This window comes from Peromyscus californicus, unplaced genomic scaffold (assembly GCF_007827085.1).
Source record: "Peromyscus californicus insignis strain IS unplaced genomic scaffold, ASM782708v3 Scaffold_24__1_contigs__length_46423439, whole genome shotgun sequence".
In the NCBI taxonomy this organism is placed as follows: Eukaryota; Metazoa; Chordata; class Mammalia; order Rodentia; family Cricetidae; genus Peromyscus; species Peromyscus californicus.
The window spans coordinates 34,855,056-34,876,018 of NW_026294535.1; the positions used below are offsets into that span (position 1 = coordinate 34,855,056).

Below are 20,963 nucleotides of genomic sequence, written 5' to 3' on the forward strand. Positions count from 1 at the left end.
CACTGAATTAAACCGGGTGAAAGTGAGTCTCAGTGAGTCTCCTGATCTTACATCTTCAGCCATCCTCCAGCAGCTAATCTTCCAAATCCGTCGATATGGATTCCCTTCAACAGGTTCGAGCTCTGTTCCTACAAAACAGTGAAGGAAAATTCATAACTTAAGATGAGACATTTCAACCACTTCTACAAAGAAAGGCTCCCATTCCCTCAGCCTGGCACATGGAGCTAAAGCCCCCCATACCCCACTGAGAAGGAACCCTAACACACCTCCGTTAACGTTAGGGTCATGATAGAGTTTCCAGCCTTCCAGCGTCGCAGCTCGCCATGCTTGCCCACAGCGTTTGCAGAGCCTCTGCGCCTTAGGAAACAAAAAGGACAGTGACATCACTGACACAGAACTGACAAGCACTGTGCTATTAGCAAAGCACACCCGGGGTGACAAGATGTCACAGAGGATGGTGAAGACAGTGGTCACGGCATTCCACTTTACCCACGAACCTGTAGCTGCCTGGGCTGATCCTTTCTTGTGTTGGCAAGGCTGGGGATCAAACCTAAGCCCCTTATTTATTTATTTATTTATTTATTTATTTATTTATTTATTTATTTATTTATTTATTTATTCCTTTCTTTCTTCATTTTAGGCTTGCTACGAAGGTACTATGGCACTTGCTCACTAACATGGAATTTTACTAAAAATAAATGGATTTGATGACCTTTGATTTATGGAATACAAAATTATTATAAAAAGTCTATAAGTCAGGGGCTAGAAAGATGGCTCAGAGGTTAAGAGCACTGGTTGTTCTTCCAGAGGTCCCGAGTTCAATTCCCAGCAATCACATGGTGGCTCACAACCATTTGTAATGAGATCCAGTGCCCTCTTCTGGCCTGTGGGTGTACACACAGGCAGGATACTGCATACATAATAAATAAATAAATCTTATAAAAAAAGGTGTAAGTCGGGTAGTGGTGGCACATATCTTTAATCTCAGCACTCAGGAGGCAGAGGCAGGTGGATCTCTGAGTTGGAGGCCAGCATGGTCTACAGAGTGAGTTCCAGGACAGCCAGGGCTATACAGAGAAACCCTGTCTCCAAAAACCAAGAAAAAAAAAAATTAAATGTCTCTATAATGAGAAGAGAGCTATCACTCATTTAGTCATTGATGTTTCCTTCAATTCAACCTAACCAAGAGCAATGGGAGAGCCCAAGGACCTTAAGTGTGTGAGGAGCATCACCAGTGCCGTGCTTAACAATGGCAGGAGGTCAGGAGGCTGCCACTAGAGTCTGCAGTGCAGTGGGGGAGGGCAAGGCTGGGCCTGGGAAGGATTCGCTGAGAGGTCCGGAACCAGGGTGAACTGCTCTCTGTGCTTTATCCGGAAATGGCCCACGGGGCAGAGACAGCACACTGGATGGGATCCCGGCACAGAGGAAGCACAGCCATGTGCTTTATCCGGAAATGGCCCACAGGGCAGAGACAGACACTGGATGGGATCACGGCTTGGCTCTTCCAACTCTGGGTCTACGGCACGTGGACCTGAGCAAGCAGGAAATCCCATCACTTACCTCTTCTGTCATCCCAGCTCGGATTAGAGTGAAAAGGTACTTGAGTAATCTAACTTCATCTTCTCTATCCAGATCATCAAGCGGCATTTTCTGTCTAATAGGAGCATCAGGGTCCTAGAAAAAAACCACCATTAACTGTAGATATTTGGAACCTACATATATTTAAATTTTTTGTTGATTCATTTGTTCAAACCTTACTCAGTCACACATATGGTGATCAAACTCAGGGCTCTAACGCTGTGCATATAAGCTACAAAACCCTGGCCTTATATACACCTACACATTTTAAAAATCATCATGGCATGATGTATCTATATGGTATTTATGCACAGAAACAAATTCCTTTAAAATCTAGTTAATAAAGAGAATGAAGTGTCACAATAATAGGCCCATTTGTCTGCTGCCCCCACCTCATGCCGGAACAGATTTTGTTGGGCAACATGGGCATGCCTAGTGAGTGCAGAATATCACTTGCCCAGCCCGGCCCAGCCAACTCTAACACTACATTCTCTGAGCGCATTTCGTCGCTGTACTTGGAAGAGACTAGAGGATGGACAAACACAAAGGAAGAACGCAAGAGCTCCGGTCTGACTAGAAAGCATGAACTTCCTGAGAACACAGGACAAGAGATCTCACTAAGTACTCCTGTGCTCACTAAGTCCTCCTGTGCTCACTAAGTCCTCCTGTGCTCACTAAGTCCTCCTGTGCTCACTAAGTCCTCCTGTGCTCACTAAGTCCTCCTGTGCTCACTAAGTCCTCCTGTGCTCACTAAGTCCTCCTGTGCTCACTAAGTCCTCCTGTGCTCACTAAGTCCTCCTGTGCTCACTAAGTCCTCCTGTGCTCACTAAGTCCTCCTGTGCTCACTAAGTCCTCCTGTGCTCACTAAGTCCTCCTGTGCTCACTAAGTCCTCCTGTGCTCACTAAGTCCTCCTGTGCTCACTAAGTCCTCCCGTGCTCACTAAGTCCTCCTGTGCTCACTAAGTCCTCCTGTGCTCACTAAGTCCTCCTGTGCTCACTAAGTCCTCCTGTGCTCACTAAGTACTCCTCCTGTGCTCACTAAGTCCTCCTCCTGTGCTCACTAAGTACTCCTGTGCTCACTAAGTACTCCTGTGCTCACTAAGTACTCCTGTGCTCACTAAGTACTCCTGTGCTCACTAAGTCCTCCTGTGCTCACTAAGTACTCCTGTGCTCACTAAGTATTCCTGTGCTCACTAAGTACTCCTGTGCTCACTAAGTCCTCCTGTGCTCACTAAGTCCTCCTGTGCTCACTAAGTCCTCCTCCTGTGCTCACTAAGTACTCCTGTGCTCACTAAGTACTCCTGTGCTCACTAAGTACTCCTGTGCTCACTAAGTACTCCTGTGCTCACTAAGTCCTCCTGTGCTCACTAAGTACTCCTGTGCTCACTAAGTACTCACTTGTGCTTACTAAGTACTCCTTGTGATTACTAAGTACTCCCTGTAAAGCACAAAAGGAGCTGGAGGCCTAGCTCAGTGGTAGAAGCTACCCAGCATGCACATGGGCTCAGTCCTAAGTAGTGTAAAACAAAACACAACCAAACAAATGCAATATCCACCCCTTCAAAAAAACAAAACAACAAACCCAACTACACACTAGTTACTAATAAACAAGTAAAAATATCCCAGCACACTCAGAAAAGGGGGTGGGGATTGTCTCAAGTTCAAGGCCAGCCTGAGCCACACAAAGATCCTGTCTCAAAGGAAAAAAACAAAAAAACAAAAATGGGCTGCCTGTAACTCTAGGTGACCAAATGTCCTGCCTGGTCTCTGCAGGTACCTGTACTCACAATTGCATACATCCCCACACAAATACATATATTCATAAATAAAAACAAATCTTTAAAAACAAACAAAAAAAATTCCAGAAACTTCTAAAAGGCTCATTCCGACTTAACACATTTGTGTGTTTGAACATTTAGCATTAATAGTCTTCACTGTAGCAGCAAATAGCACGCACAATCACAATGAATTTCAAACAAAATGATTTTAATGTCACTTAAGAAATGATTATCACTTATCTTCAAAGACAACTTCATTTCCAAGAACAATGACTGCCCTGGTTACTTTTATCTCCACTTCACTCACACACACACACACACACACACACACACACACACACACACACACACACACACAGAGTTATGACTGCCCTGGTTACTTTTATCTCCACTTCACACACACACACACACACACACACACACACACACACACACACACACACACACACACACACACACACACACACACACACACACAGAGTTATCTGAAAGGAGGGATCCTCAATTGAGAAACGGCCTCCCTGAGATCCAGCTGTAGGGCATTTTCTTAATTAGTGACTGACCGGGGGTGGGGGGCACTGTGGGTGCGGCCATCCCTGGGCTGTCGTCCTGGGTTCAATAAGAAAGCAGGCTGAGTGAGCCATGAAAACAAGTCAGGAAGCACCCCCTCCACGGCCTCTGCATCAGCTCCTGCCCCCCGGGTCCTGCCCCCCGGGTCCTGCCCTGTCTTGAGTTCCTGCCCCAACTTCCTTTGATGATTTGGAAGTGTAAGTCAAATAAACCCACTCTCTTTGGTCATGGTGTTCCGTGGCAGACGTGGTCACCCTAACTAGGAACTTACCAGTTCAGTGACGAGAGGCCTGACACTTCCTATATAAGACAGTAGCTGCCGCTGTTTTAAGGTGTGGAGGGTATTTTCCCTGAAAGAAGAAATAGCAGTTTTCTATAGGGCTATCAGAGTACTTTCTTTTTTCTTTTTGTAGGTAACAACACCCCACTCCCCCGCCCCAAGTACACCTGTTATGTTCAAAACAAGGGAAAAAAAGACAACAAATGTAGAAAAATGCACCAAGTCCTTAACACAGAAGGCAGTTTGAGGAATGAGGATGGTGAACTTGTTTTCATGGCTTGGTGGCCAATCATAAGCCTGCATATGAGGCATATGTTTAAGTCATTTGCCTTTTACTGTGTTATTTATGTAGTCCTGGATGACCTGGAACTCATTATGTAGACCAGCTGGCCTAGAACTGGGACTTACTTGACTCTGCCTCCTGGTTGCTGAGACTAAAGGTATGTGCCATCATGCCTACCAGTTTTTACTTCTTTTGTATATGTATATGTATATGTATATGTATATGTATATGTATATGTATATGTATATGTATATGTATATGTATATGTATATGCATATGCTTGGCCGGGCGGTGATTACACATGCCTTTAATCCCAGCACCCAGGAGGCAGAGGCAGGCGGATCTCAGTGAGTTCGAGGCCAGCCTGGTCTAGAGTGAGTGCCAAGACAGCCAGGGCTATACAGAGAAACCCTGTCTCTAAATACAAAACAAAACAAAATTTAAAAAAGCAACATTTAACAGATGCCTTGAAAAACCAAAAAAAAAAAAAAAAAAAAAAAAGCTTAGTTACTCACCAATATACTGATTTTGCATAAAACTCAATATTATCAGAAAAATCTCCAATTTCATCTTTGGCAATACTTTCTAGCCAATCTACCACCAACTAGGAAAGAAAAAAATAAAGATCATTGAACTCTAAAATCTTTATTTTTAATAGTACTTCCACCCTTAATCTGGTTTCTGATATCAAATAACGACTTTTTCCAACCACTATTTTTACTTTTCAAGATAAACAAACATCCAACAATAGTATTTCCTATAGGAATAATGCTATTTTAATAGTCTGTCCCTGGAAACACAAAGGCTATTACTTAAAAGTTGAAGAACAACTTCCCGAATTTCTTTTAATTACAAAAAAAAATCAAGAAGAGAATTAAAAGAGATAAGTTAAAAGAACAAAAGTGCAGTAGTTTGTATGTCATTTGCCTTTTCGCCATGTTACTTTCCAGAAAGAATTTACAAAGTGCAGCCACACCTGACTCTGGCGGACCAGTGAGTCCCTCTGAAACAGCGCTTCCACAACCGTCTTCTCGCTGGCGTTAATAGCCTGTGACGACAGAGAACAGTTAAAGGGAGGGAGGATGGAGGGCACAGACTTCAAACCAAAGGCAAGTCACAAATCAGTGCGTTTAACACCTGTATCTGCCCTCTGCTTTATGGGGCTTTCCTTTCGTTATTTAGACAGGGTCTCTGTGTAGACCAGGCTGGCCTGGCACTCACTCTGTAGACCAGGCTGGCCTGGCACTCACAGAGACCTGACCGCCTCTGTCTCCCAAGAGCTGTATTAAGGCATGTATCAATGCCTGACTTTATATGTATTCTTAAAAATTATTATTTTTATTTTTATTTTTTGGTTTTTGAGAAAGGGTTTCTCTGTGTAGCCCTGGCTGTCCTAGAACTCACTCTGTAGACTAGGCTGACCTCAAACTCAGAAATCCACCTGCCTCTGCCTCCTGGGTGCTGGGACTAAAGGAGTGCACTACTACCTCCTGGTTCCTTAAATATTATTTATAAATAAAATTTCAACAATACACTGTTTACTTTTTACCCGACAATTTAATTTGTTATACTTGGATTTTTAAATTCTGTCTCTGAGCTGGGACACAGCTTAGTGTCTCACGGTGCTGGCCTGACACTCGCAAGGGTGAGTCCACCCTGGCACTGCATGAGAATAACATCTCCCATTTCCACAGATGGCATTTCAGAAAAAGGCACGCACGCACACACACACACATGGAAAGAAGAAGGAGGTTGCTGGTCATTCTGCTGGACGCCTATAATCTCAGCAGCCAGGAGGCGGGAGCAGGAGGCTTGCCAAGAAGTCAAGGCCTGGATTCCAGGCTCCCAAGAAAGACCTGTTCTCAAACAAAACAGCCCCCCAAACCCTCCAAATTATATAAAGCTGGTTGTAGTCATGTGCCATATTGGAAAATGAGAATTTCAGAACTCTAGAGTATTTTCATTTAAAACAGCACAAGTTAATAGGTAATGAAACCTAAGTGCTTCCTAAGGCTACTGAAACTGACTTTACAGCCAGGTCAGGGGTACACACCTGCAGTCCCACTATTCCGGAGGCTGAGGCAGGAGGATCAGAGTATGAAGCCTAGGCTACACAGTCATACCTGATTAAAAACAGAATCAGAGGCTGGAGAGATGCCTCAGCAGTTAAGAGAACCTGCTGCTCTTGCAGAGGACTGGGGTTCAATTCCAGCATCCACATGGGGCTTACTACCTAACTCCAGTTCCAGGGGATCCAACACCCTCTTCTGACCTCAGCAGGCACCAGACACACATGTGGTACACAGACATACATGCACGCAAATAAATAAAATAAGAATAAATCTCAAAATAATTTAATTGAAAGTAAATGATGACACCAAAGCAATAGACTACTTGGTTAAACTAGTAATACTATGCCTGATGAGCAGAATATTAACTTGCTTTAGAATTTAGAATACTGGGTCTGGAGAGAGGGCTTAGCAGTTAAGAGCACTGACTGCTCTTCTAGAAGACATGAGTTTGGTTTCCAGCACCCACATGGTGGCTTATAACTGTCCATAACTCCAGTTCCTGGGAATCCCCAGGCACACGTAGTGCATAGATATACATGCAGGCAAAAACATATAAAACAATAAAATCATTTTAAAAATTTGCAGCTTGGGCTACACTAACTAGATGTTATCTCAAAAGTAAAAAAAAAAAAAAAAAACAGAGGCTGGGGATGCATCTCTAGGGTAGGCACAGGAACAGCAGCAGCAGCAACAGATCGGATCACTAGAAGGCAGTGCTTCTCCAGACATCTCGACTCATCCTCCAGGGAACAAGTCATTCTGTATACTCTTCAATAGAAAACACACACACACACACACACACACACACACACACACACACACACACACACACTTTTTCTGAACTTGTTCTAAAGAACCAGCATGATACTAGACATGAAGACCAAATGAGGGTATTACAGAAAACAGACCAGACTTTATAGTCCTAAATAACATGCCTAATAAAACTTAACAGTATATTTAGGAACACTACCTGACTTAATTTACCTTATCTGAAATAATGCAATATTAGGAAAACTATCATTACAATCCATTATGATAATAAAGTTGTTACAGAAGCTAAAAAAAATAACAAAAACAAACAAAAAACAAAACCACTGACTATATCCAGTCCCCTTTCAACTAGCAAACAAAAAAACTTCCTTCTTATCAGTGACCAAGAACTTACATATTAAAATAAGATATTTTCCTCTAAAATAGAGAATTAAAGTAATCTAAAACAGTTATGATGCATTTTGATCTTCACATACAAATAAGAGGTTGGGGGACAGAAAAAAAGACAGCCCCATGTAAAATAATTATAATTGACATACAAAATGCTCACAGTAAAGAAGTCCCTAAAGTGAAACACTACAAGGCTATGGGCATGGCGGGGCACAACTGTGATTTCAACAGAAGGACGGAGACTTTGAGGCCACTTGGACTATCAAACCACACCCAGTCTTAAAAAAGGAAACCAAAAAACCAAACCAATCAGACATGAGTAGTTTGATGATGTGTGTGTATAGAGATGCATAGAAAACACCTGACAGGATGCAAACCAAGTTATTATGTTAGATAATTAAAAATAAAAAAGAACCTTGACCTTCACCCACAAATATAAATATCTGATTACTCGGATAGTCTTTTATATACTTGTAGATTTTTTCAAATGGGGAAATCCCAACTGTAAGTACCCATGGAAAAAATTAATAGAAAACTTACAGCAACTGCAAACATATTTTCCTCTTCTAATGAAGACTGTATTCTGTCTCTGGGGACAATAATATAAAATGAAAAAGCTTTATTATAAACAAATGTGTAAAACCACCTTTAAAGCTGTTCCACATTCTAGGCAGAAACAAATAAGCTGCCAATTAACTAAATCATCACATTTAATGTAAAATGTAGTACTAAATATGTGATTAATCTAATTTTGACACCAAATAAAACTGTAGTTACTACTGTAGCCTTTAATGGCATCTGCTAAGGACATATGGCAAAATTAATCATGATTTTCTTCCATTATTTCATAATAAAAACCCAAACCACCAAGTCTCTCTTTCCCACTTCCTGCAGCCCTGGCCTGCCTCAAACTTTCAATTCTTCTGCCTTGACCTCCTGAGACTATGCATGCATATTACTATGTCCGGCTAAAGACCAATTTTTTTTGTAGTTATGACCTGATAGGCCCCTCTTCTCATGACTCTTGACACCTGAAATATTAGAAATGATAAATCTCAAGATTAGCAAAGCCTACTCTAAACCTATCTCTCACTAAAATGTAAGTTAATTTGCCTAACTGGCTCGTTACCTTACGTTTATCTCACTTATGAGTTCTAGACAACTTTACCTATACAAAGACGCAAGCAGCCTCCACGTGACCATCTCTTGCTGAAGAAGCCAGAGCATGCTGGCTGTCTTTGAAAACTTCTGCAGTCCAGGGGTTGCTCGGCTTACTATCTTACTCAGTATATTCACCTAAATTAAAAACATAGACATAAAGAGGCTGTTTTCCTACAATTCCGAGTTACTAGTATCTTTGTATTCAAGTACAGAGTGCTAAGAGGAACTTTGTGCAGTACAAACACATACTTTCCCTGCCTACTTCTTATTATGTTTTTGAATAAAATGCAATGTAGCACTCTCATCAGAAATGACGCTAATTTAAGCAAAGTATGTTTATGTGAATATACATAAGAGCTTAGTATTCTTTATTTATTTATTTTTGGTTTTCAAGACAAGGTTTCTCTGTGTAAAAGCCCTGGCTGTTCTGGAACTCACTTTTGTAGACCAGGCTGGCCTTGAACCCACAGAGATCGACCTGCCTCTGTCTCCCAAGTGCTGGGATTAAAGTGTATGCAAACACGCCCAGCTAGAGCTTAATACTCTTTAAATTTCAGATCCAACAACAGTAACCACAGATATATTTTTTCTCTCCATATATATACCCAGAGGATAAGTTAAATTTATATCTTACAAAATCATATAGACTAGTAACAATGACTATCTTAAAACTATGTCTGAAAAAATTATGACATGTAACAAACCAAGAAAAAAATTTCTTAATGATTGGTACCAAAACATATTATTTCTAAACAAAACTTCAACAAAGCTCCTCCTTTCTCTAATTTGGTGACCTGAACCCTTTTTAGGACTGAGGCACAAGAGAATCTAATAAAAGTTATAGAAATATCCCTCTGAAAGACACACAAAACAGTTGAACAGGAAGGTTAAGGCCTGGAGCAAAGGCAATCTGTTTACAAGTGATGAGTAACACAGGTGAGGGACTGAGGAACAGGGTTTCCTCACTAGAGTACAATCACAACGACTTACCCACCCTGTAGGAAATGGTCTGGCTGAACCCAGTGTTTAGGAGAAGCATCACCTGCACATTATTCATTCACTGAACCCACAGCTGAGGGCTGATGAGATGGTCTACTGGGAAACGCTGTTTGACGCCAAGCACAGTGGAAGGATTGACTCCCACAAGTAGTCTCTGACCTCCACACAAACCCCCCTCTCACACAATAACAGAAGGTTTAAAAGTATTCAATGTTAAAAGATGTATTGGCTATTATTATTCTGATTTTTGGAGTGCATGTGTGTGTGTTGTGTATTTACATGTTTGAGTGGTTATGTAAAATGCTGTGTGTATACATGTGGACGTCAGGAGTTGTTTAGAGTGTCTCTAACATTCTCCACTTACTTACTGAGACAGGGTCTCAGTATGTAACCCTGACTGGTCTTGAACTCAGAGATCAGCTTGCCTCTACCTCCAAGGGCTGGAATTAAAAGAATGTGCCACCAGACCCAGTTTGCCACCATAATTTTTGAGAACATGTCTTCCTGAACCTGGAGCTCACTGCCTGGCTAGGCTGGCCAGCCAGCAAGCAATCCCCCTGTCTCTACCCTGACATCCTCTTAATACCACTCACCCGGCCACGTACTGAACTCAGGTCCTCACACTTGTGTGCCAACCACTCTATTGGCTGGGCTGTTTCCAAGTCAACACTCTGCTCTTCTGGAGTTCTTTTCCTTGTTTTATAAACAGCAGTTTGAGGGTCACAGCCAAACTGAATGAAAGCTAGAGAACCCAACACTGCTCCCACGTATGCATGGACTATCACGTTCAGTACCTGGCAATAAGGGGTGCATCTACTACCATCAGCGAACCCCGCAGCCCAGAGTTCACAGTTTGCATTAGGATTCACACATGGTGGTGACATTCCATCACGGGCTTTGAGAAATGTCTCATGAGAGGCATTCACTAGTACCACAGAAACAGCATCACTGCCCTGAAAACCCTCATCTGGCCATTTCTCCTTCCTGCCTCACTAGACCCGTGGCAGCCAACAATCCTGTCACTATCTCATTGTGCCTTTCCAGAATGCCATACAGTTCGAATCATACGTCAGAAGCTTTTCAGACTGGCTTCTTCCGTTTAACAGCATGTATTAAGGTTTCTGTGTCTCTTCACGACTTGAGAGCTCTCATTCTCCATTTCTGGATGTTTGATTCAGTCACAACTAAAGGACATCCTGGTTGCATCTACGTTTGTATGAACAGAGCTGCCTCCCGCCTGTGTGCTGGTTTTTGTGTAGGCATACTTTAAATTCACTTGAGTAAATACCAGAGACTACACCAGTGCCAGCTTATGTAGTAAGACCATGTTTAACTTTACAAGAACCCACCCGACCGTTTTCCCTCATGGCTGAGCCACTGTGCACTCCCATCAAAGACGGAGAGTCCCTGCTGCTTCACATGCTGCTGCCCGTGGGTGGTGTATTTTGGACTTTTCCGAAGACTGACTGACGTGTACGAATGTGTGTCTGTGTGAGTTTATGCACACCACCTGCAAGTAGGTGCTAACGGCGCCAGAGGCCACTGGATCCTCAGGAACTACATTACAGGCAGTTGGGAGCCACCATGTGGGTGCTGGGAAATGAACCTCAGTCCTCTAAGAGCAGCCAGTGCTCCTAACCACTGAGCCCTCTCTCCAGGCCTGTCTTCCCGAGTGTCACCATTTTAACAGGCTTGCAGCTGTCCGGCCTTCCCCTTGCTATCTGACGATGTGACACATTCTCTACGCACACTTATTTGGTGTCTGTGTACCCTCTCTGCTTAGCGGCCTGTCCCCTTCTTTTGACCAGTATTAATGTGTTTTGAGGGATGACTCATCCCTAGCAGGCTCGAGGCCCAGCCAAGTAAAAAGATACTTTCTAAGAGTCAACCTGGGTCTGCTTAATGGCCTTGGCAACAGCAGCTGAAACATGATCTGGAGATGGCCTGGACCAATGAGAGGCAGCCATGTCACAGCAGCAGATGCATATTCAGACACCCCCCAGGGTGGGATGGAGGGTATATAAGGCTTGCCTCTTCCAGAATAAATTGAGCTTGTTTCCACATTCTCCAGGAGTCTGTGTGGTTTGACTCAGCGCCTACTTGGCCCCCTCCCCCAAACGGAACAACAGCAAGGACCCTGCTACATTTCCTACAGTTGAATTTTAAGAGTTCTTTGTACATTGTAGACTTTATTTTTTGCGGGTGCACATGTATATGTGAGTGTTCTCAGCTGTGTATATGCAGCTGTGCTCGTGTGTGTGTGTGTGTGTGTGTGTGTGTGTGTGTGTGTGTGTGTGTGTGTGTGGTATCAGGTCCCTTTATTGTTCTCTACCTTATCTAGTAAGCCAGGGTCTTCCACTGGACCTGGAGCTGCTCTTCTGGCTCTACTTGCTGCCAGCAAGCCTCCTGGATCTGTCTACCTCTCCTCGCTGCTCTCCACAGCTATGTGCCACTGGGTGCCAGGGATCTGAACTCAGGCTCCGTGATTACCGCCAGCCTCTTTCTCACAGAACTGTCTCTCCAGCCTCGGACTTTCTTTTTGGCTTTTTGAGAGAGGGTTTTTCTGTGTAGCCCTGGCTGTCTTGGAACTCACATTGTAGACCAAGCTGGCCTCAATGTCCCGAGTGCTGGGATTAAAGGCGTGCGCCACCACCGCCCAGCTGGACTTTCCTTTTTCAAGAGCAGATTCCTCTTTTTCTCCAAATAAGATTCTACGGACCCAGAGTATGTAAAAAGCAGAGACCCTCTGACCAGTTCCAGTGCCCGTCTACCATGCAACTCAGTAAGCACAGAATGGGAATTAGCAGATTAACATCCAAGCACTGAACTTTACCAACCATGGATGGAATTAATTACCTGACTGCCACAGATATTTTCATACTCCTCTACAAGTTCAAACACTGTGGTTGAAGAGTGCTTCAAGAAGGACTGCAGGAAATCAGAGAACATACTCATGGAGGCTACAACACAGGAGACAAGAGGAACCAAGAGTAAGCGACATAGCTCTAGAAATCCCACTGGTTTAAAACCCACAAGAGCAGCTACAAGTCTTTTCCCTCCCGCCAACACAACTGTCTTTTTAAGAACTAGTGACTTGGGGCTGGAGAGAGATGGCTCGGTGGTCCACAGCATTTGCTGTTCTTGCAGAGGACCCAGGCTTGGTTCCCAGCACCCACATCACATAGACGCTCACAATCATCTGTAACTGCAGCTCCAGGGGACCTACTGTCCTCTTCTGAACTTAAAGAACACCAGCCCTCACATGGTACACATACACACACACACAGGCAAAACATCCATATACATAAATATTTTTTAATTTTACAAATTTTTAGCCGGGGCGGTGGTGGCACACGCCTTTAATCCCAGCACTCGGGAGACAGAGGCAGACGGATCTCTGAGTTCAAGGCCAGCCTGATATAGTGAGTTCCAGGACAGCCAAGGCTACACAGAGATCTCTGTCTCAAAACCAAACAACACAACTTTACAAATTTTTAACCGTGTTGTTCAGTGGCCTTAGGTACACTCACGTTGTGGTGTTGCCCATCCATAGAGCTCCTCCTTCTGTAAAATTTCCCTCTGTAACCAATCAGTAGCCCTCCAGCCCATATCTCCTCACCCCCTGGTAACCATCACTCTACTTTGTCTCTGTGAGTTAGGCACTTTAAGTACGTCATGAAAGTGGAGTGATGCAGTATTTCCCCGAGACAGGGTCTCCGTAGCCCAGCTGGTCTCACACACAGATAAGAATCCACCTGCTTCTACCCTGAAGTGCCAAGATCACAGGAGTGCTCTGTCGTGCCCGAGGGCCTCAGTATGTTTAGATTTCTCCATTTTTACTAGCAGTTGTTATTTCCCGAGTCTGATTCTCTCTCTCTCTCTCTCTCTCTCTCTCTCTCTCTCTCTCTCTCTCTCTCTCTCTCTCTCTCTCTCTCTCACACACACACACACACACACACACACACACACACACACACACACACACACACACACTTTTTGAGAGAGGCTCACTAGATAGCTTTGGCTGGCCTGGAACTATGTAGATCAGTTGCTGTGCACCCTTAGACTCAGATCCACCTCTGCTTCTGCCTGCTGAGTGCTGGATTAAACACCTGTGCCACCACACACAACACCGATTTATTATATTTTGCTGATGGTATTTTGTTTAAGTTTCATGTAACCCAAGCTGCCACAATTCTGCTACATAGCCAAGGTTGGCCTTGAATTCTTTTTGTTTTTGTTTTTGTTTTGAGACAGGGTTTCTCTGTGTAACTTTGCTCCTTTCCTGGAACTCACTTGGTAGCCCAGGCTGGCCTTGAACTCACAGAGATCCGCCTGGCTCTGCCTCCCGAATGCTGGGATTTAAGGCGTGTGTCACCACCACCCGGCGGCCTTGAACCCTTATTTTGCTTATACCTCCAGGTATAAACCTGCATGAGATAAAGCTGGTGCAGTGAGAAGCACACTCGTTACACTGTTTACCATCTGCGCTGGTTACGCCGATGGTAAAATGATGAAAATGCCACACAGTCGTGCACAGGTACAGACTCTAGAAGCAAATGACACTTTCCATAGGGGAGAGGATAATTAACCCAAACTCCCAAGTTACAAGACCACCTGCAAAACAGGACCATGGCCTCGGATTCAAACAAAGCGGATCAACAATGTTGTCTTCAAATCTAACCCTAAAGTAAAGAGGAGAGCTGGCTAGCAACCCAACAGTCTGCTGTCTACGTTAAATGGGAAGATACTGTTCAAAAGGAGACTGAGCAAGGTTCTCCGTCTTCTCAAGACAGCCATGGCTGGGGCCGGAGACGGCTCTTCCATAGGACCCAATTCAATTCCCAGCATCCACACAGCTGCCCACAACCATCTGTAACTCCAGTCCCAGGAGATACAAGGCCCTTTTCTGGCCTCTACAGGTACTAGGCACGCAATGGATGCACAGACATACATGTGGGCAAAACACCCAAAGACAAAATAAAATAAAATAAAATGGCCGTGACTAATTAGCTTAACAAAACTATACTGTAGGAGGAGGACCAAGCAAGATGAGGGAGGAAAGGGGTGACCTGCAAGCCAAGGAGAGAAGCAGGCCTTAAAAGATCTAACCTCACAATGCCTTCATCGTAGACTATTAGCACTAGAATTCTGAAAGATCGTATTTGTTTTTCAAGCTACCTCACTCAAATTAAAACACACACACACACACACTCTGTTATTGAGAAAGAGTTCTGCTATCTAGCCTAGTCTCAAACCCTCAGAGATCCACCTGCCTTTGCCTCCCAAGTGCTAGAATACAGGCCTGTACTACGATGCCCAGAAAAAAAGCCACATTTTGATGATGTTCAGGAACAGGTTTCCTTGATCTCAACGAAGTAATAATCCACTTAAATCCCCAAGCCAATTACCAGCCTCTCCAGGGTCGTCTTCACGCAGCATAACAGCACTTAGGTTTATGTCCTCGGTGACATTGTGGGGCTCCATGTTTGTGTAGAACCCTAAACGCTGCGATGAGAATGCAGCCGCCCAGGTACTGTCGTCCAGATTAGTTACCTTCAAATAGAAAGGAGAGCAATGGCGGGCGCCATCGTCATTAAATAAGCAAATTAATAATGATACAGTGCTTTTCCATCTTACATGTTTTTTTGTTTTTTTTTTTTGTTTTTTTTGAGACAGGGTTTCTCTGTGTAGCTTTGCGCCTCTCCTGGAACTCACATGGTAGCCCAGGCTGGCCTCGAACTCACAGAGATCCGCCTGGCTCTGCCTCCCGAGTGCTGGGATTAAAGGCGTGCGCCACTACCGCCCGGCACATGTTTTTCATTTTAAAGACTGTGATCTTGTTAAGGAAGCCACGAGTTTTGTTTTTATTTTATGTATCTGGATGTTTTGCCTGCATGTGGGTCTATGCATCACTTTTGTGCATGGTGCTCAGAGGCCAGAAGAGAACACTAGGATCCTCTAGGCTGGAGTTGGAGGTGGTTGTGAGCCAAGATGCAGGTGTTGGAAATCAAACTTGAGTCTTCTAGAAAAGCAGTCAATGCTCTTAATCACTGAGCCATCTATCTCCCCAGCCCCAATACCTGAGGATTATTCTTTTAGCTTTAAAAAATTTTTTTGTTTTACAACAGGTCTTATGTAGCCCAAGCCCACCTCCAACGCACTACGTTGCTAAGAATGACCTTGAACTTCTGATCCTCCTGCATCTATCTCCCGAATGCTGGGATACCAGGCATAGACCACCACTGAGACCCTGGCTGATTCCCAAAAAGAAAAAAAAGGAGGTGGGTTTAACCTCTAACAAATCAAAGTTAAAAGGCAAAACTACCCTTCAGGCAATACCTAGTCCAGATAACTTTATATGCAGTACATAAAAATCTCCAGGCCTGTTTAAAAAATCACAATGTCAAAGCCAGAACCATTTTGATTTTGGAATTAAACATGCCTTGAGAGTCTACTAATACAGCACAGTTTTTGTTTGTTTCTTCGACACAATGCATTCTTTTCCTCGTTGGTATATTTAATAACCAGGTGAAGCCACCGCGTGTTATAGCGTATACAACATTTCTGCTGCTGTTTTCAGTACTGTCCCATAGTGACTATGGGACTCCTAGAGACTCTCTTATCCTTTCCTGCAATGTTCTCTTCCATCTTGAGTACAAAAGCCCGGCTTAGGGTCTCCTGTACTCTTACAACACAGACGGCTCCAGTCACCAAATGTGGGGAAGAGGGTTTTCCTTACAAAAGCCAGGAATCACTTTGGAGGCAGACACAGGTGGGTCCTCTAATTCAATTCGGATCCCGCCTACCGTCAGATCCCACAGGTAGACAGTCATCTTCTTCCTTACCATGTCTCTCATCTTTTAATAGTCACTCTCGTTTATTTGTTTTGTTCTTTGAGACAGGGCTTCTCTGTGTGGCCCTGCTGTCCTGGAATTCACTCTGCAGTCCTCAGCCTCCTGAGTGCTGGCATCAAGGGCGTGAGTCACCACTGCCCAAGCCCTCACCCCATTTTCAAGACAGGGTCTCTCACTGGATCTGGAGCCCACTGCTTTAGCTAGACTGGCTGGCCAGTGAATTCCAGGTTCCGACTGTCTATGCCCATGCCCCCATACCCCAAGCCCCCAGTTCTAGGGTTACAGGGTTGCCATACCCAGCTTTTACATTACTGCTAGGGGTCTGAACTCAGGTCTTATGCTTGTGAGGCAAGCAGTTTACACCCCGAGCCATCCCTCAGCCTTCTTTGTAAAACAGCCAGGTGTGATGGTGCAGACACTCAGGAGGAAGAGGCAGGTAGATCTGTGAGTTAGAGGCCAGCCTGGTCTAGACAGTGAGACCCTGTATCGAAAAAACAAAACCACAACCAAAACCAACCAACCAACAAAAGAGGACTGGCTTTAACAGCGATCCACAGTTTTAGAATGCACTTCATTTGGTGAGCAGTCAGATTTGGAAATTTACCTGTCTCTAAATGTCACTACTGTAATGTCACTGCTGTCATTTTCCTGTGACGTGACATGCTCTAACATTTGATTTTGTTCAAATGTCTAACCAATCCTATCACTCCACACAACCCGAAATTACTTTCATGATGACTATAACTTCGGCTTTCATTAAAAGGCTTTTTTAAACATTTTTTTTAGATTTATTTATTTATTATGTATACAGCATATATGACTGCAGGCCAGAAGAGGGCACCAGATCTCACTACAGATGGTTGTGAGCCGCCATGTGGTTGCTGGGAATTGAACTCAGGACCTCTGGAAGAGCAGCCAGTGCTCTTAACCTCTGAGCCATCTCTCCAGCCCTCACTAAAAGGCTTTTAAGCCAAGTATTAAAGTGCATTTATTTATACATACCATGGATAGATTTCCCAAGAATCCAGAAGACTGTGTGTGCCAGGGAGACCTCCCTTCTGTTCCAAGAATGCAGGAAATATCTGGGTGTCTGAGTAAGCTCCGGCTTGGTGGGGTAACTACAATGAAAGGTCAGGAACCATCAACACAAAGCATGTAGGCCAACAACAAAATATATTTCCAGGGTGTGGGGGATGGGGGGGGAGCTGGCTCAGTTGGTAAAGTGATTGGGGGACAAGCACGAGGACCTGAGTTTGATCCCTAGTATCATGTAAGAAACTCTGGCACAGGGGCGCACGCTTGTAATCCCAGAGTCGGGGGAGGAGACAGGACACCAGAACTCTAGTTAGGCAGTCTAGACTAATCAGAAAGCTCTAGGCCCCAACGGGGAACCCACCTCAAAGGGCTGGATGGCTCCTGAGGAAAAATACCCAAGGTTCAACTGTAGACTTGACACGTGCACATGTATGTGCATGTGCTCCTGCATGCACATACACACAATCCCCCAGACACACACACAGAACATGCACATATACATGCTCCTACATATATAGGAACATGAAACACCCACACGTACACATACAAAAGAACAATTTCTCAGTTTCAATTATTTAGATGCAAGTCAAACACTTTAATTTTTGCTATGAAGAAATTAATTTATTTTTCTGAAATTGAGCTTATCATACTATTAAATTTTTTTAACTATAAAATATACTTTCAATATAAATATAACTGCGCAGACAAAATTTTAAAGCCAAGGCGGCACCAGTCAGCAGATCCTTCACTGACTAATTTCAGAGAGCACACTGAGGTGTGCAGTGTAGTTAGTGGGCCTGCCCTTTAGAGCAAACGGTTGCTTAAGTTCAGTTTTCACTGTCTAAACAACAGCACCCACTCATTCACACCGGCTCCTCCAAGGCTGCCTTCTTGTTTGGAAAAGCAGGTAACAGTATGTCACCATTACTATGTACTGATATAAAGTACAGTCCTTGTTCCTAAGAGTTCAGATAACTGTAATCATTATCATTTATGCTTACTTCCTAATACTGTAGCCACATATTTTATTATGTAAATTATATAAATGTTAGCTGGTATGATGACTACTACTCTATTAAATACTTTCAATGCAGAAACAAAAATCTTACAAGGATGTCGAAACGAGCTTGGAGTTCGAGGAATAATTTGGCTTCTTGGTGTAGTATTTCCAAAATTTTCATCTTGGTTGGCCTGAACTTAGGAAGAATTAAGGAAAGTTTTCCATGTAGAGAAAAAAAAAATCACTGTTAACTATAGTTTTATTACATACACAAGATACATGAATACATTTTCTTCAAGAACAAACCATTTTATCGCCACCACCTTTTCTGTGTACATAGTTGTTTATTTCTTCTGTCCTTAAATTCTCAGATCAGAATTAAGTAATATGTACTGACTACTAGTTGGCTACCGTGACATACTAGTAGGGAACCAGAACATGCTTTCAGAGACACAGACATCTTAACCTCACAGAAGTTCATTGAGAGGGTGTGTCCACCAAGTAAAACACCTGTGGAGAGGGCTGGAGAGATGGCTCAGAGGTTAAGAGTACTCGCTGCTCTTCCAGGGGACCCGGGTTCAATTCCCAGCACCCACGTGGCAGCTCACAACTGTCTGTAACTCCAGTTCCAGGGCATCTGACACCCTCACACCAATGCACATAAAATAAAGATAAATTAATTAAAAAAAAATCTGTGCGGGTAATAAACCAATTTTACCACAGTTCATGTTCAATGCCTCACCACTGATTCAAAAAAATCCTGAAATCCTGCACCACTGATTCAAAGCATTCTGCAATGTACACAATTCTTAAAACACAAAGGATACTTAAAACTCGTTTTTGAGCACTTTGCTTCCTTGCGGTCCGCGTCACTTCTGCCTCCCGGATCACAGGGGATGACATCTCCCCAAAGCTACTCCTAAAAAAAAAAAAAAAAAAACAGCATAATTCAGCTCTTAGACAGCATTTACAAAAACAAGAAACTTTATCATTACAGTTAAAGCAAAGGATCCTGAGTCGGTCGAGGACAGGTCACTACAACAGCCAAGCCTTAAATCTTTTTGCCAGGAATACCCTCTTTTTTCTAAGTCTTGCTCGCTCCCCCAAATCCCACTTGATGCTCAGCTGTGAATCACCTCTTTCACTTGTTTTGTTTCCTACACAGTTACTTCAGGACCTAAAATGTGTACTATAGCAACTATCTCCTGAAGGTAAATCTTTCCTGTAGTGGGTCAAAGAGCTGCTTAGCTGCAGAACTCCCTACAAAGACTTCTGCAGTCTCTAAAACACAGTGATGAGTGAGCTCCTTGACGATGCATAGGTGTTGGACCAGACTGGCACCTGCAATCCAAACTGAACTACATAGTAAGTTCTAGACCAACCTGGATACAGAGTGAGACCCTGCTCCAAAAATCAAACCAAATGAAAGATGAAACAGGTTCTGAGAAATTCTTCAGGTAATTTGCTTCTCATGCAAACATCATACAATATATTCATACAAACTAAGCCAGTTGTCATGTCACTAGGCAACATAATCATATGGGACCAGCGTTGTATGTATGGCCTGTTTGTTGACCAAAACATCGTTATGCAGCACCAAAACTCAAATTTGTGAGTACTATGCTGTTTGGCTTGGTAGGATGAAGGGATTCTAGTAAATTAGAGAAACAACCCTTCAAGTGATGTCCCCCCAATGTACACTAAGGATGTCTCCTATCTCAGTACTACTGAAGTCACAGTGCTCCAGACCTCCAACATTGTCACCTGAAGGTTCACAAACTAAACCATACGGATTAAGATTTTAAAACAACAAATTAACATGCTTTTCTTCCACTTGAAATCTTCAGATAACTTCCCGTGGCCTACAGAATCAATTCATACTTTCCAGCATATTATTTACAACACGATCCCAATTTAGGAGGTCAGCCTATGATGTTCACCCACAGAAAGACTGCTGTGAGCCTTCAGCCACACCAAGCGTGAACACTTTCCATAACTTTAAACCTCTGAGTATGTTTCTTCTACAGAGTGCTCTGCATGTGCTCCTTGTCACCTGGTGTACATCTACATAAATTTTCCATCAGACAGCTTTATGGAGATACAAAGTTCCATGTTGGTAATCTGGTTCTCTCTCCTGTTCTTCAGAACCTCAGGCTCGATAGGCAAGTACTCTACCACTGAGCTGTACG

The 20,963-nt window shown here is 43.5% G+C and overlaps 1 protein-coding gene across 2 annotated transcripts in view; it reads right to left on the reverse strand.

Annotated features, from left to right (window-relative positions):
• Nup107 (nucleoporin 107) overlaps window positions 1-20,963 on the reverse strand; it is a 45,430-nt gene that overhangs the window by 23,455 nt on the left and 1,012 nt on the right. The window contains exons 1-13 of one of the 2 annotated variants that reach the window (XM_052753441.1): window positions 18,873-18,955; window positions 18,710-18,726; window positions 17,742-17,857; window positions 15,294-15,438; window positions 12,739-12,842; window positions 8,891-9,018; window positions 8,263-8,311; window positions 5,466-5,537; window positions 5,005-5,093; window positions 4,198-4,276; window positions 1,561-1,674; window positions 267-357; window positions 52-128 (exon numbers count right to left, since the gene is read on the reverse strand). In XM_052753441.1, coding sequence (XP_052609401.1) covers window positions 52-128; window positions 267-357; window positions 1,561-1,674; window positions 4,198-4,276; window positions 5,005-5,093; window positions 5,466-5,537; window positions 8,263-8,311; window positions 8,891-9,018; window positions 12,739-12,842; window positions 15,294-15,438; window positions 17,742-17,857; window positions 18,710-18,726; window positions 18,873-18,955 — 1,164 coding nt within the window. Of the gene's footprint in view, window positions 1-51; window positions 129-266; window positions 358-1,560; window positions 1,675-4,197; window positions 4,277-5,004; window positions 5,094-5,465; window positions 5,538-8,262; window positions 8,312-8,890; window positions 9,019-12,738; window positions 12,843-15,293; window positions 15,439-17,741; window positions 17,858-18,709; window positions 18,727-18,872; window positions 18,971-19,601; window positions 19,694-20,963 lie in introns of those variants that run through there. The other variant, XM_052753439.1, reaches the window with a different exon arrangement.